The sequence below is a fragment of the Anabrus simplex genome, chromosome 4 (assembly GCF_040414725.1).
Source record: "Anabrus simplex isolate iqAnaSimp1 chromosome 4, ASM4041472v1, whole genome shotgun sequence".
NCBI lineage: Eukaryota > Metazoa > Arthropoda > Insecta > Orthoptera > Tettigoniidae > Anabrus > Anabrus simplex.
The window spans coordinates 186,570,634-186,585,189 of NC_090268.1; the positions used below are offsets into that span (position 1 = coordinate 186,570,634).

At 40.6% G+C, this 14,556-nt stretch overlaps 1 protein-coding gene across 1 annotated transcript; it reads right to left on the minus strand.

Annotated features, from left to right (window-relative positions):
- Positions 1-3,299: 3,299 nt before the first annotated feature.
- Positions 3,300-8,719, minus strand: LOC136872221 (piggyBac transposable element-derived protein 1-like). The gene is made up of 2 exons (XM_067146048.2): positions 8,656-8,719; positions 3,300-4,135 (listed from the first exon to the last, which is right to left on the minus strand). Exons 1-2 carry the CDS (start codon positions 8,717-8,719, stop codon positions 3,300-3,302), a joined length of 900 nt encoding a protein of 299 aa, XP_067002149.2.
- Between the last annotated feature and the right edge of the window lie 5,837 nt (positions 8,720-14,556).

The window sequence follows — 14,556 nt, forward strand, 5'->3', positions numbered from 1 at the left end:
AGTCCAAAAAACAATTTCTTTTCTTCTCAATGCACAAATGAATATTACACTTCTGACACACAATTGAGGGACTTCCTTTGCAGTTTGGCATTTTGCATCTGCCTCCCTTCTCAGACACAATTGGCCAATGTGCAACATTGTCCCGACGAACAACCACTTGGGAAATTGGCTTAGATGCATGCCCCGTTTTCCTCTTCTTTGCATATTCAGAATCCACACTTGAAGAAGGAGGTCTTCCCCTCTTTCTCCCACTTCCGTCCTTGTTCATTTTGCACAGAGCATCAACTATTTCAGCCTTGAATCGACAAAGTGGGATCTGCTTACTTTGGGGGACACCAAAGGAGTCGCAGTCCCTCCTGTACAAGAGCCAAGCAGTTACGATCACCATATCAAGGAAGTGAAAAAGTAACTGATGGTAGTACTTCTTCAATCTGATGTGGATTCCGTACAATGCAATAAGTGAATCTAAAAGATTCACTCCTCCCATAAACTTGTTGTAGAGAAGAATCATTTATGGACAGTCAACGTCAACCCTTTCTTTTGCTTTTTTATCCCATCGTTTCACCTTACTCAGTGGTTCTGCAGCAGAGAACGTAGAGGCGAGAACGACGGATCTGTTGTCAAACCATTTGACAATTCGCACGCTTTGACCATCAATTAAGGTTAAGTTAAGAGTAAGTTCCCACCTTCCAATACTTATCAATTTCTATATAATAGACTTATTAATTACATAATATAATCCATATAACCTCTAGTACATGTTTCGTTCCGATATGGAACATCTTCAGCTAAAATTGGTAAAATGGCAAGACAATTAAAATACATTGATGTTAAGATGATACATAAGCTAAAAGATATGATAAAAGATCCGACTAACTCTGTCCAAAGAAAATTAAAACAAATACTTAAAAACATTAATTTCATCCTTAATGAGAACGAAATATCAAACCTAATTAATATGAATCCAAGACTACCAACAGCAAGGGCTTTGCCTAAGATACATAAACCTGACACACCCATTAGACCAATTATTAACTTTAGAAATAGCCCCACCTACAAAACCTCTAAATTTATCAATAGCTTCCTAAAGAAGTACTATACTTTCCAAAGCAGAACCACAATCAATAACTCAATAGAATTTTGTAAAATTATCAAGAACACAAAATTAAAATCATCTTTCACCTTGAACTCTTTCGACGTCACTAATATGTATTCTACGATCCCCACGAAAGAAACTTTAAATATAATTAAGAACAACTTAAAGACACACAGAAAACTTAGTAACCATGAAATAGAAGAATTTATGTTACTCCTAGAATTCACACTTAACAATAATTATTTTTCCTTCAATAACACAGTATACCAACAAAGTGGTCTTCCTATGGGATCTCCAGCGTCAGGTATCCTTGCTGAAATATACATGGATCACTTAGAAAAACATAAAATTTTAAATGATGAAAAAGGCATCATTATCTGGCTAAGGTTTGTCGACGACATCTTCGCAATTATAGATGAACAAATCAATAGTAGCACTAATTTATTAGACCAAATCAACAGTTTGGACCCTTTCATAAAATTTACATTAGAAACTGAGAACAATAAAAAACTAAATTTCCTTGATTTAACAATCGAAAGGAAAGAAGAAAAGTTGGCCTTTACAATCTTTAGAAAACCGACTCAAACTATAAATACCATACGAAAAGATTCATACCATCCTGAGGCACATAAAAAGAGTTCCTTTTTAAGCATGTTAAACAGAGCCTTCAACATTCCCTTATCTAAAAACGACCTCCAAAAAGAAATTAATCTCATTTATAAAATAGCGATAAGCAACGGATACACAAAACACTACATAGATAGATTAGTGAATAAAATGAAGAATAAACCTCAAACGCAGCTAGTAAAAGAACATAAAAAGAAGAACTTCGCCACCTTTACTTATAATAACGGGAATATTTACCAGATTACTAACATTTTTAAGAAACTTAATTTCAATATTGCTTTCCGCACCAATAACAACAATCAACGGTTAATTTTCAATCACCAAAGCATTGCAAGTAATAACAAATATTTAAATTCCGGGATATATAGGCTTAAATGCTCAAATTGTGCCACTTCTTATATCGGACAAACAGGCCGCAATTTCTCAGTAAGATACCAAGAACATATTAATGCCGAAAAACACAGGAAGTACTCGGCCATGAGTCTTCACATGACCGAATATAAACACAATTTTACATCGATAGAAAGGGACTTAACCATTCTACAAACGCTAAACAAAGGTAAATTAATGAATATCCTTGAAAATATCTATATTGAAATTGATCAGAAGCGAAATCCCAACCAGAATGTTAACGAAATTACGGAAAACATAAATATATTATTAGAAGAGGCTACTAATTTAGACTCATCCAGAAAAACCATCAAAAAGAATCCCAACAAACAACCAACACACCTCCTTCCGAACAGCTCCACCTTACATAATTGTCCCCCTACCTTTCCGTCCGTTTCCCCTAGCCTATCACAACACCACTCCTCAGTAAGCTCCACCCTACACAACACTTCACCCGCTCTCCTCACGTCACTTACCTCTCCCTCCAATACTCCCCGCCCACCGCAAGCACCTCACACACGTACACAGGACTCAGTCAGTTAACAACACGGCGTAAGGGAGGACGTTAAATACGACAAGATTGTCTTTAAGGTAATCAACTCTATTATCCTTCTTTCTCGCGAACATACATTTTTAACAAGGTTTTCTCCTCAAAATATTTTCTATTTCACTTCTCCTTTTCTCGTTTCAGACACATTTTAATAATCCTACCAAACTCAACTTCAACTACGGTTATTTTATCAAGATTTCCCCGATAAATCACATATAAGAAAATCCTGTATTCTTCAATTTATCTTCAAGATCGACAAAATGTACACGCCTCCAACATGAAGAACCTTATCGCTGTTTTTAATTCGCCACTTGAAAACTGACTTGTTGTGTTTTTAACCAACATGAATGAACTTTATCTCATCATCTTTATCATATGTTTTAATTTTCGAGCCATTTTATCATATCTTTTAGCTTATGTATCATCTTAACATCAATGTGTTTTAATTGTCTTGCCATTTTACCAATTTTAGCTGAAGATGTTCCATATCGGAACGAAACATGTACTAGAGGTTATATGGATTATATTATGTAATTAATAAGTCTATTATATAGAAATTGATAAGTATTGGAAGGTGGGAACTTACTCTTAACTTAACCTTAGTTGTGTTGAGCCAATACGGAATAAACATGAGATTTATAAGCTGTTGACCATCAATATCTGCCTCCCGTTCTTCATAGGAACCTCTCCCCTTTTTCTCAAATCTTTGTTAGTCACCAACGTACATCCTGGCAATCTGTTGGCTCTGTCAGTCCCCAGACAATAAATCTTTTTGCGTCCAAGCTCCGAAAGGAGTGGAATTGTCGTAAAACAATTGTCAAAGTACAACAAGTAGTTCAATTGTTTGGGAATGACCTGACAGAGGCTCAAAACAACATTTGCATTAGCCCCTAAATCTTGCATTCCTGGCAAAGGATCACTTTTGCTGCAGTACACTTCAAAATTGTATACAATTCCTTTTGAATCACATACATATATTTTGTATCTCCATTTGTATGCCTTTTTTGGCATGTATTGCTTCAAGGTATGGAGATTGGACTTTATATCTTCCCACCTGTCTCGACTCATCACATCTGATACACAGGAAACACCAAATAAAGTAGACCAATATAATCTAGTTCGTGGTACACTAATAAGTGACATATAAAGCACTGTTCCAATAAATTGTTCCAGTTCACTGACAGTCAGTTGGAGAGCTTTGGATGGATTCTTCCGAACAGAATACAAGTTCGACTGTTGTGTTATATGGTTAAGAAAATGACTAGCAAAGAAGTGTGTGAAATACTCGACAGGTTCCTTGATTGCAGTGGAGTCTGGGATTGAACGTCGCCGCTCTGGTATATCACGAGCACTGTTGTCTTGGAAGATAACATTTCTCCAAAGTAGTCTTCGCCTAGTGGCTTCACGTGATATTGAAGCAGCTGAAGTGTTGTCTACGTCAGGGATACTGGTATCATCTTTATCACTTGGCTCTGAAAGTCACAGATACAGTCTACAGATTAGTGTCTTTTGAAATCTACTAATGCAGAAACAGTTCTAAATAATGTTGCAGTGCAAAACCAGAGATATATGAGCTAAAACCTTACCATCTTAAGAACTGCTTGATGTAGCATCCCTATTTGTTGGCACATAGTCATCATCTGTATCACTAGAAGAGGCACTCAGGCAACTGTCATTGCTCTCTCCATCAGCTCCGTCCGCCACATGAGCATTCACACACCTCTTCTTTCCGTAAAATGTTGCAGGCTTAATTTTCTATAAAAAACTACAGTTTTCTTGTAAATGCCTAAGTTGACAAATTTTAACGTTTAAAAAAGGGATCACGAATTCTTGGAATAATGTCTACCATAATTTTTTTAAATCCCTATGTACATCGAAATTACCTCTATCATATATTATTTTGTTAAAGTTCATCACTTACCTTTTTCAAGATCAGTAATAATAAATATCCACAGCTGAAATACACGTGTCCATGCCATTCAGAACTCCCGACATTCAACTGTTCAGATGGTTCAACAAATTGTCGCAGCGTTGAGTCACTTCCTAGACTTGTAATCTGCAGCGTTACAAATCTGCTACACGCGGAAACCGAGAGAAAATGCTTCTCGCTATACAGATACAGCAATTATTAGAAACGTTACAAATTTGTCACGCTCGTCCATAGAGGGTTAAAATGAAGTCTAATTTACCAATGAAATTACTGAACTTACCTTTCCCCTTTCTTTTTGATCTTTTTCCACCTGCCTTCCTTTATTTTTCTCTTCCGTGGATTCTGAAATTTTCACAGAATTTTCAACTCGACCTGCACTTTGATCACCCATTTTGCCAATCAACTTTCCCACCAAAGTATAAGAAAACTTACCCCATGTGGGTGGGGGACGCAGATGTAGAATACGCCCACGGTATTCTCTGCCTGCCATAAAAGGCGACTAAAAGGCGCGATCAAGGATGCTGAAATTTGAACCTTGAGATTACCTGTGATTAGTACCATCATGCAAGAAACACCATGAGTCGACTTTTGTAGCAATTAGTATCACTATGTGAGGAATACCGTGGGTCTGTGGGTGGATCACTATGGGTTTACAGTACCCATCTATATATAGTATCCGCCACTATGACGGAGGCTCCCCTCTGTCCAGGTTCAGTTGGAACGCCCTGAGGAGAAAAGTGAGGTTACACTCGCTGGGGTGTTTCAGCATCTGGTTGTGGACATCATGGGTCTGCGTTTCGAGGAACACCACGGGTCTGGGTGTTGCCTGTAATTAGTACCACTATATGAGCGATGCCGTGGGTCTGCGCTGCATGTGAATAGTACCCACTATGCGAGAAACACCACAGGAGAGTACGGGTCCCTGTGAGTAGTAGCACAATGTGAAAAACACCGTGAGTCTACGTTACTTGTGATTAGTACTGCTACGTGAGAAATACCATCGTTCTACTTTACTAGTGATAAGTACCATTATGAAGGGCCGTTGACCTGGATTTTGGACCTCTTGAGACAACAAGCATCATTCATTCGGGATTGTTTTTCAGAAGCAGCCCGTTGGTCAGTGTATACCATTGTTTTACTTTGTTTCTGGGAAGGTAGGGCATTGTGGGTTGGATCCACTGATTGTTTTAAAGTTCATAATCATTGTTCATCGTCGTCATTTTGAATTCTTGTCAATGGATTGATTTTGGAAATATTTTTAACTTGGAATATTGCGAGTTGGATCTGCTTGTTGGCTGTGCGGTTCGGGGCACGCAGTTGTGAGCTTGCATCCAGGAAATAGTGGGTTCGAACCCCACTGTCGGCAGCCCTGAAGATCGTTTTCCGTGGTTTTCCATTTTCACACAAGGCAAATGCTGGGGCTGTAGCTTAAGGCCACGACCACTTTCTTCCCACTCCTAGGCCTTTCCTATCCCATCGCTGCCCCATAAGACCTATCTGTGTCGGTGCGACGTAAAGTAACAGGCAAAAAAAAGTACCATTAGGAGCCAATGACCTAGATGTTTGGCCTCTTTAAACAAGCATCATCAACATCAATACAAAACCTGAACCTATAAAACTGTGTTGGCAATGCTAGTTTCAAAAAATTCTGTAGATTATACACAGAACTTCATATGAGATATGTAGAATATATGCGGTACATTTACACCTTTGATCTTAAATAGTTTTGTGGCAGAAAGTCATTGATCGCCGTGGTGGGAGTTCTGGACTTAAGTAGTTTTGAAACTTCTTAATCACGCTTGGACTGAGAGTTCTGGAACTGAACAAGGTATGGACTTCAGTTGTTTTGAAAAAAGAGACAATATTCGCATGGAGTTTATGCAAGGAATTAACAAGTTTACAAGCAAATTAATATTGCAGATGAAGAAGGATATGACAATTATTGTTGTTGAAAAAAAAATTGATAAATTTGGAATTATCCCCCTGTGGGTGGGGGATGTTTGTGAAGAATATGCCCACGGTATACCTGCTTGTCATAAGAGGCGACTAAAAGGGTCCTCAAGGGCTCCAACTTGAGAGCATGGGTTGGCGACCACAGGGCTGTTAGCTGACTCCTGAGATTGCTTCCACTTGTGGCATGCTCCTTACGTACATCTATACTGTCCGACCTCCCTAGATCAACTCTTGTTGTTTTCTGACTCTGACGGTATTAGAGCATTCGAGACCTAGGGAGTCTTTCATTTTCATGCTCTACGTGGCCCTTGCATTACTTTGTCTGGTACTTCATGTTTTGAAAGGTCATATGCATTCCTTCTTTATCTTTCTCTGCCCCCCTTTGGGTGGGGGATGCAGGGGAAAAATTCACCTACGGTATCCCCTGCCTGTCGTAAAGGGCAACTAGAAGGAGCGACCAAGGGGTGACTGAATTAGAACCATGTGATTAGTACCATTATGCAAGGAACACCATGGCTCGCCTTTACTTGCGAGTAGTACCATTATGTTAGGTACGCAATAGGTTTGTGATTAGCAACAGTGGGTGGATCACTGTGTTTACAGTTAGTACCACTACATGCAAAACACCACGGGCTCGCGTTGCCTGTGATTAGTACCACTATATGTGCAAAACCGTGTGTCTGCGTTGCCTGTGACCACGAACCTGCTACGCAGGCGTAACAGGGGGAGAGGTGATACTCCCACGTGGCGCGTCCCAGGTGGCGGATAGGGGGGTCCTAACCGGCTTGCCAGCGGACTTGAGGGAAATAAAATACCTCTCGCGGACCAAACACACACCCCCTGTGGGTGGGGGAGGCTGACGAATAATTCACTCACAGTATCCCCTGCCTGTCGTGAGAGGCGACTAAAAGGGGGGACCAAGGGTTGATTGTATTAGAACCATGAAACTACTTGTGATTAGTACCACCACGCGGAGAACACCAAGGGTTGCTTTTACTTGTGCGTAGTACCACTACATTGGGTACGAAATTGGTTTGTGATTAGTAGCACACAGGAGCACCGTGCGGTCGGCTCTTGCAGTACCTATGATTAGTACCACCATATGAGCAGGACCATGGGATGATAGCTACCATGGTTCTGCCTTGCCTATGATTAGTACCCACTATATGAGGACCAGGGAAAGGGAGAGGTCCCTGTGGTTAGTACTCTTATGTGATGAACACCATAGGTTTGCGTTGCCTGTAAATGGCGCCGCAAAGTGAGAAAAACATAGGTCTGTATTATACGTCAGATTTCATAAGCTCTGAGTAGTACAATAGTGTGTGGAATACCGCAAGTCTCTGCTACTTTTGATTAGTACCGCAACAGAACAAATACCATGGTTCTACTTTGCTAGTGATCAGTACCGTTATGAGGGGCCGATAACTTCGATTTAGGACGCCCTGTTGACTGCACGCATAATCAATTGTGTTATGCTATAGCAGTAGTCCCTTGGTCAGTAATACTACTTTGTCACGTCAGTTTATGTGAATGTGAGACCTTGCGGGTCGCATCCATTGATTGTTTTAAATTCATGTACATCCATTCATTCTTCGTTCTCACGCTTTTGAATTCTGGTCAGTGGAGAATTTTAGACTTTTAATATGACATTCCATTTCGTCTCATTTCGTACCATTAGGGGCCAATGACCTAGATGTTAGGCCCCTTTAAACAACAATCATCAATCAATCATTGTTGCCTGTGATTAGGACCCACTATGTGAGGAACACCATGGGATAGTTCGGAGAAACACCTTGGGTTTGCGTTATCTCTGAGTAGTACCACAATGTGTGGAACACTGTGAGTCTGTGTTACTTGTGATTAGTACTACTACATGAGAAATACCATGGTTCTACTTTACTAGTGATAAGTACCCCTTTAGACAACAGGCATCATTGATTCAGGATTGTGCTTGCGGTCCCTTGGTCAGTATATGCTTTTTTTAAGTTGGACCTGCTGCTTATTTGAAATTCATATTCATCCATTCACTCCTTATCACGTTTTGAATTCTGATCATTGGACGAATTTTTGAATTTTAAATTGTTCATTACGTTTCATCTTATTTCTTACCATTAGGGTCCGCTGACCTAGATGTTGGCCCCTTTAAACAACAAGCATCGTCGTCATCATACATTTGGAATTGGGCAACTCGCATATCTGATACTGTAAAATGATAACACAGCTTGGTATACTATAACTATAAAGCTCATACAGGAGGCCTACAGTACCGGTACTAGCTTTCTGCACTGGGTACATTAATCAGAGTCTGATTTAGTATGCCTGGTTTAGGAGCATGATGGTGAATTGTGTGCCACCATAAGGATAGGTTTGAAAAAGCCATTGAGCTTCATTTGTGAAAAGTTTTTATGGTGCCTGCGAACGATTATCCTGTGTCCGAAAGTGTCCATAGAATGGCTGTAGTTTAGTGTCTGAAGTTGAGTCTATAACAGCAGTAAGTACATCCAGAGCTTCACGAGCACTTGACTGTCCTGCTTGGTGGTAGGTGATGGGAAATCATGAGTGGTCTCTTCCCCTGTCTGGATCTGGTAGCCTGGGTCTTCATCTTCTATATCTAAACACTTGGGAATGTCTTTTAGAGTCGGCTCTGTTTCATGACTGAGGATAACACTATTTAACACAAATTTTGTCCTTGGAAAGTAAATGTTATTTTCTAATTGATTGTCTGAAAAGGTAGGAAAAACATAATTATTCATGCCAAACTTTACTTTTGTGGGCAGGACATTGATATTTGTGAAATTCACTTGTGTTTATTTCTGTTTAGAACAGAAGCCAATTTGCCACTTCCTTTAACTAGCAAAGAGAGAAAGATTATGTTAATTGCAATTAAAATGCCTAGAACATAGTAAAAATAAATATAAGCATATATTTAGAAGATTGTTGCTTTTTAAGATTTACATTTATACTCAAAATCACTTTCACGAATTAGCCCCCAAACATAGCCTACCATCATACTCTCATTGTACTGTTGATATAGACGTAGATTCCCTCAGGTTCCCTATGGGAATATACATCTATATCATCTGATTGCCAGCCAGGCATACATATTTTATGAGACCACGAACCTGCTACGCAGGCGAAGCAGGGGGAGAGGTGATACTCCCACGTGGCGCGTCCCAGGTGGCGGATAGGGGGGTCCTAACCGGCTTGCCGGCGGACTTGAGGGAAATAAAATACCTCTCGCGGACCAAACACACCCCCCCTGTGGGTGGGGGAGGCTGACGTATAATACACCCACGGTATCCCCTGCCTGTCGTGAGAGGCGACTAAAAGGGGCGACCAAGGGTTGATTGTATTAGAACCATGAAATTACTTGTGATTAGTACCACCACGCGGAGAACACCAAGGGTCGCTTTTACTTGTGCGTAGTACCACTACATTAGGTACGAAATTGGTTTGTGATCAGTAGCACACAGGAGCACCGCGCGGTCGGCTTTTGCAGTACCTGTGATTAGTACCACCATATGAGCAGGACCATGGGATGATAGCTACCATGGTTCTGCCTTGCCTATGATTAGTACCCACTATATGAGGAACACCACGGGCTAGGGAGAGGTCCCTGTGGTTAGTACTCTTATGTGATGAACACCATAGGTTTGCGTTGCCTGTAAATGGCGCCGCAAAGTGAGAAAAGCATAGGTCTGTATTATGTCGAATTTCATAAGCTCTGAGTAGTACAATAATGTGTGGAATGCCGCAAGTCTCTGCTACTTTTGATTAGTACCGCAACAGAACAAATACCATGGTTCTATTTTGATAGCGATCAGTACCGTTATGAGGGCCGGATAACTGCGATTTAGGACCCCCTTTTGACTGCATGCATAATTGATTCCGTATTATGCTATAGCAGTAGTCCCTTGGTCAGTAATTCGATATTGTCACATCTGTTTATGTGAATGTGAGACATTGCGGGTCGCAACCACTGATTGTTTTAAATTCATGTCCATCCATTCATTCTTCGTTCTCACGTTTTTGAATTCTGGTCAGTGGAGAATTTTAGATTTTTAATATGTCATTCCATTTCGTCTCATTTCGTACCATTAGGGGCCGATGACCTAGATGTTAGGCCCCTTTAAACAACAATCATCAATCAATCATTTTTTTTTTGTGTGTCTGATCCTCTGTTTTTGTTTGTTTGTTTGTTTTTGGTTTTTTGTAGGGTTCATGTCCATCCATTCATTCTTCATGATATTTTTTATTTTATTTTGGTCAGTGGATGAATCTGAATTTTTTGTTGTTCATTTCGTACCATTAGGGGCCGATGACCTCGATGTTAGGCCCCTTTAAACAACAAGCATCATCATCATCATTTTTTATGAGACAAAGTCTCATAGTGAATTGGCACTGCCGGTGGCTCCAAGTAGTCGTCTACACAGTGGCCTCCACGGTATGCACTAGCGATGCGTCTTGGTAGTTGGGCTACTTTTATTTTCTAGTGGCTTTACGTCGCACCGATACAGATAGGTTTTATGGCGATGATGGAATAGGAAAGGCCTAGGAGTTGGAAGGAAGGTACAGCCCTAGAATTTGCCTGGTGTGAAAATCGGAAACCACGGAAAACCATCTTTAGGGCTGGCGACAGTGGGATTCGAACCCACTATCTCCCGGATGCAAGCTCACTGCCGCGTGCCCCTGACCGCATGGCCAACTTGCCCTGTAGTTGAGCTGTTTACTAACTGATGAGCCCAACTTAGCACACAGGCCAAACGCTGGCTCATTGTACTGTCCCTCTTAGCGGCATTCAAAATGAAGCATATACTGGGGAAGTGCTCCCGTTGTTCCTCCGAGTAAGCTCCCATATTCTCCTTGAATATATCAAGATGAGCATCAAGCATATGGACCTTCAGTGACATTCTGTAGCCCATTGTGTTGTAGTTCTTCACTAAATTCCAGAACGGTTGCTTATAGTTTTTGGCCTTGTTGTTCCCCAGAAAGCCCTGAACAACTGCAATGAAGGTGGTCCAAGCAGTTTTCCTCTTCTTATGAAGCGTCTGTGGAAATTTGTTAAATTGAAGGATATTCTTTATTTGTGGTCCCACGAAAACACCTGCTTTGACCTTTGCCTCGGACAAATTAGGGAAGAAGGTATAAAGGTATTTGTCTTCTTCTTCTCCTTGATACGTTTCTGCTTATGCAGGTCGTTCACAGAGCCTCTTCCAATCTTCTCTATGTTGCAATGTAAAAGGCTTACCTGCAGTTTTCTCCCGTGGTCTTTGCTGGCACAACCTTTCCAGCATAGTTCACATGCTCAATGCCTTCAATTTTACTTCTCTTAATAATCTCACTCTTGTATATATCACGATTTCGAACACCTTTCTTTCGTTTTTTGCCTTCTGGAACACACACTTCTGTAATGGGCTCCATGTTGCAATGTTTCATTGTGACCACTGCCTTCCTGTAACTCATTACTGCCTTTCAAAGGAGCAAAGCTACGGATCGAGTCGGCTGTGGTCATAGTCCTTGAATGCTACCACTAGATGTCATGTGGGTTGTTTAGAAAAGTCTCCACTCCAGGAATAGAGCCGTTTCAAAAATGAACGTTATAAGAGTCCCCTTAATTCTCCAATACAGTATTGAGGAATTGAGCTCCTTTCATAGTGAATAGATGTCCACCATGTAGGAACATATATAGGTCAGGAACTAGTTTTTGGATAAAAGTGGAATTGAGGCCTTTCTTAAATGACCGATTCAATTATATCTAATACACAGTAATAACATTTTGGGGAATTTCCTATCCTATCCAAAATTTCTTCCTTAATGTTTCCTTTCCCATTTAGCTTACTTCCTAGGTATTTAAAACCATCTACTTCTTTAACCCTTTCAGTCATAATTTTTCAATTTTTTAGGCAAAAAATTTGAAACTTTGAAAATGAGTTACACCTATGTTTATTAACATTTGAACCAAAAAGCAATTACAACAACTAGAATCCTAGATATAGAGCAACCTATATATATATATAGGACACTGTAACAATCATCACTAGCCAGAGTGTTGGTCAAAATATAGTTAGCCTAAATTAAAACTATACTGGGCCCCTTTTACAAATACATAATTGATAATTAGAAAAAAATTAGAAATACAATGAAAATAAAACACGCTCAGCTACAATCTAGTTACATAATACGTAAATAAACTGTTACAGTTTCCATTCTTACGTCCTATTTTGTGTGAAAATTTGCAAGAGAGTTCTTATCCCTTGATAAGCATGAATGAACTTTACATTTTGAGCAAAATATGTATGTTTTACATATACATAGAGAGCTTTTACATCTTGATTGACTGGTTTGATCACTGTACTGAGGTAAGTGATTTCTGCCATCAAAATGCACCTCTCTGATGGGATGTAACACAGTCCTCTTAGGATGAACATCAGGGCTGGCCTGCTCTGTTGAAGGACATCCTCGTTTCTTGGGAACACTCTTTTTTGCAAGAATCAGTTCTTCACCTACATTCTGTCGGAAATGTATCGGGTCCATGATCTGATTTTCTGCTTCTCCAATATTTCTGGCTTCTTTCCGATACACCCCCTGTGGGTGGGGGACGCAGATGAAGAATATACTGACGGCATCCCCTACCTGTCGTAAGAGGCGACTAAAAGAGTCCCAAGGGGCTGTCTACTTGGGAGCGTGGGGTGGCGACCACGGGGCCCTTAGCTGAGTCCTGGCATTGCTTACACTTACTTGTGCCAGGCTCCTCACATTCATCTATCCTGTCCGATCTCCCTTGGTCAACTCTTGTTCTTTTCCGACCCCGACGGTATTAGAGCATTCGAGGCCTAGGGAGTCTCATTTTCACGCCCTTCGTGGCCCTTGCCTTTCTTCCTCCATTACTTCATTTTTCAAAGTGACGGATCCCTTCTTTTTTCTCTTTGTCTACCCTCTGTGTGGGGGGAATGCAGACGAAAAATACACCCATGGTATCCCCTGCCTGTTGTGAGAGGCAACTAAAAGGGGCGACCAAGGGATGATAGTATTAGGAACATGAAACTACTTTTGATTAGTACTATCACGCGTGGAACACCATGGGTCACCTTTACTTGTATGTAGTAGTACCACTATATTAGTTACACAATAGGTTTGTGATTAGTAGCAGCAGAGAGTGGTTCACTGGGTTTCCAGTACCCGTGATTAGTACCATTGTGAGAAACACCACGGGTCTGGGTGTTGCCTGTGAATAGTACCACTATATGAGCGACACCGTGGATCTGCGTTGCCTGTGAATAGTACCACTATATGAGCGACACCGTGGATCTGCGTTGCCTGTGATTAGTACCCACTATAGGAGGAACACCACGGGGATACCGGCACGCGTGATTAGTACACCTAGGTGAGGAACACCATCGGTCTGCGTTACCTGTACGACGTACTATACTTGGGATTAGTACCATTACGTGTGCAACACCGTGAGTCTACGCTACTTTTGATTAGGACCCCAACATGACAAATAACATGGTGACAAGTACCATTATGAGGGGCTGTTGACATGGATTTTGGACCCCTGTAGACAACAAGCATCCTCGATTCAGGATTGTGCTTTAGAAGTGGTCGTTTGGTCAGTAATACTACTTTTATGATAGTTTTTGGGTCGGATCCACTAATTGTTTTCAATTTATACCCATCCATTCATTCTTCATGACATTTTTTATTTTGGTCAGTGGATGATTTTGAACTTTTAATTTGTCATTTCATTTTGTATCATTAGGGGCCGATGACCTAGATGTTAGGCCCCTTTAAATAACAAGCAGCATCATCATCATCATCATAATCTTTCTGATACTCCAACCAGGAATTAGTTATGATTATGCCCAAAGCATGAGTAAAATCTCAGGTTCCATTTTCTTGAATGGATCAAAGAGCGGCGGATGGCAACCAATAAGTTGAATTTATCCACACCACTCGTTCTGGGGTTGTACATTTTCACTGCTTGTGGCCTTTGCACTTCAACATACTGAC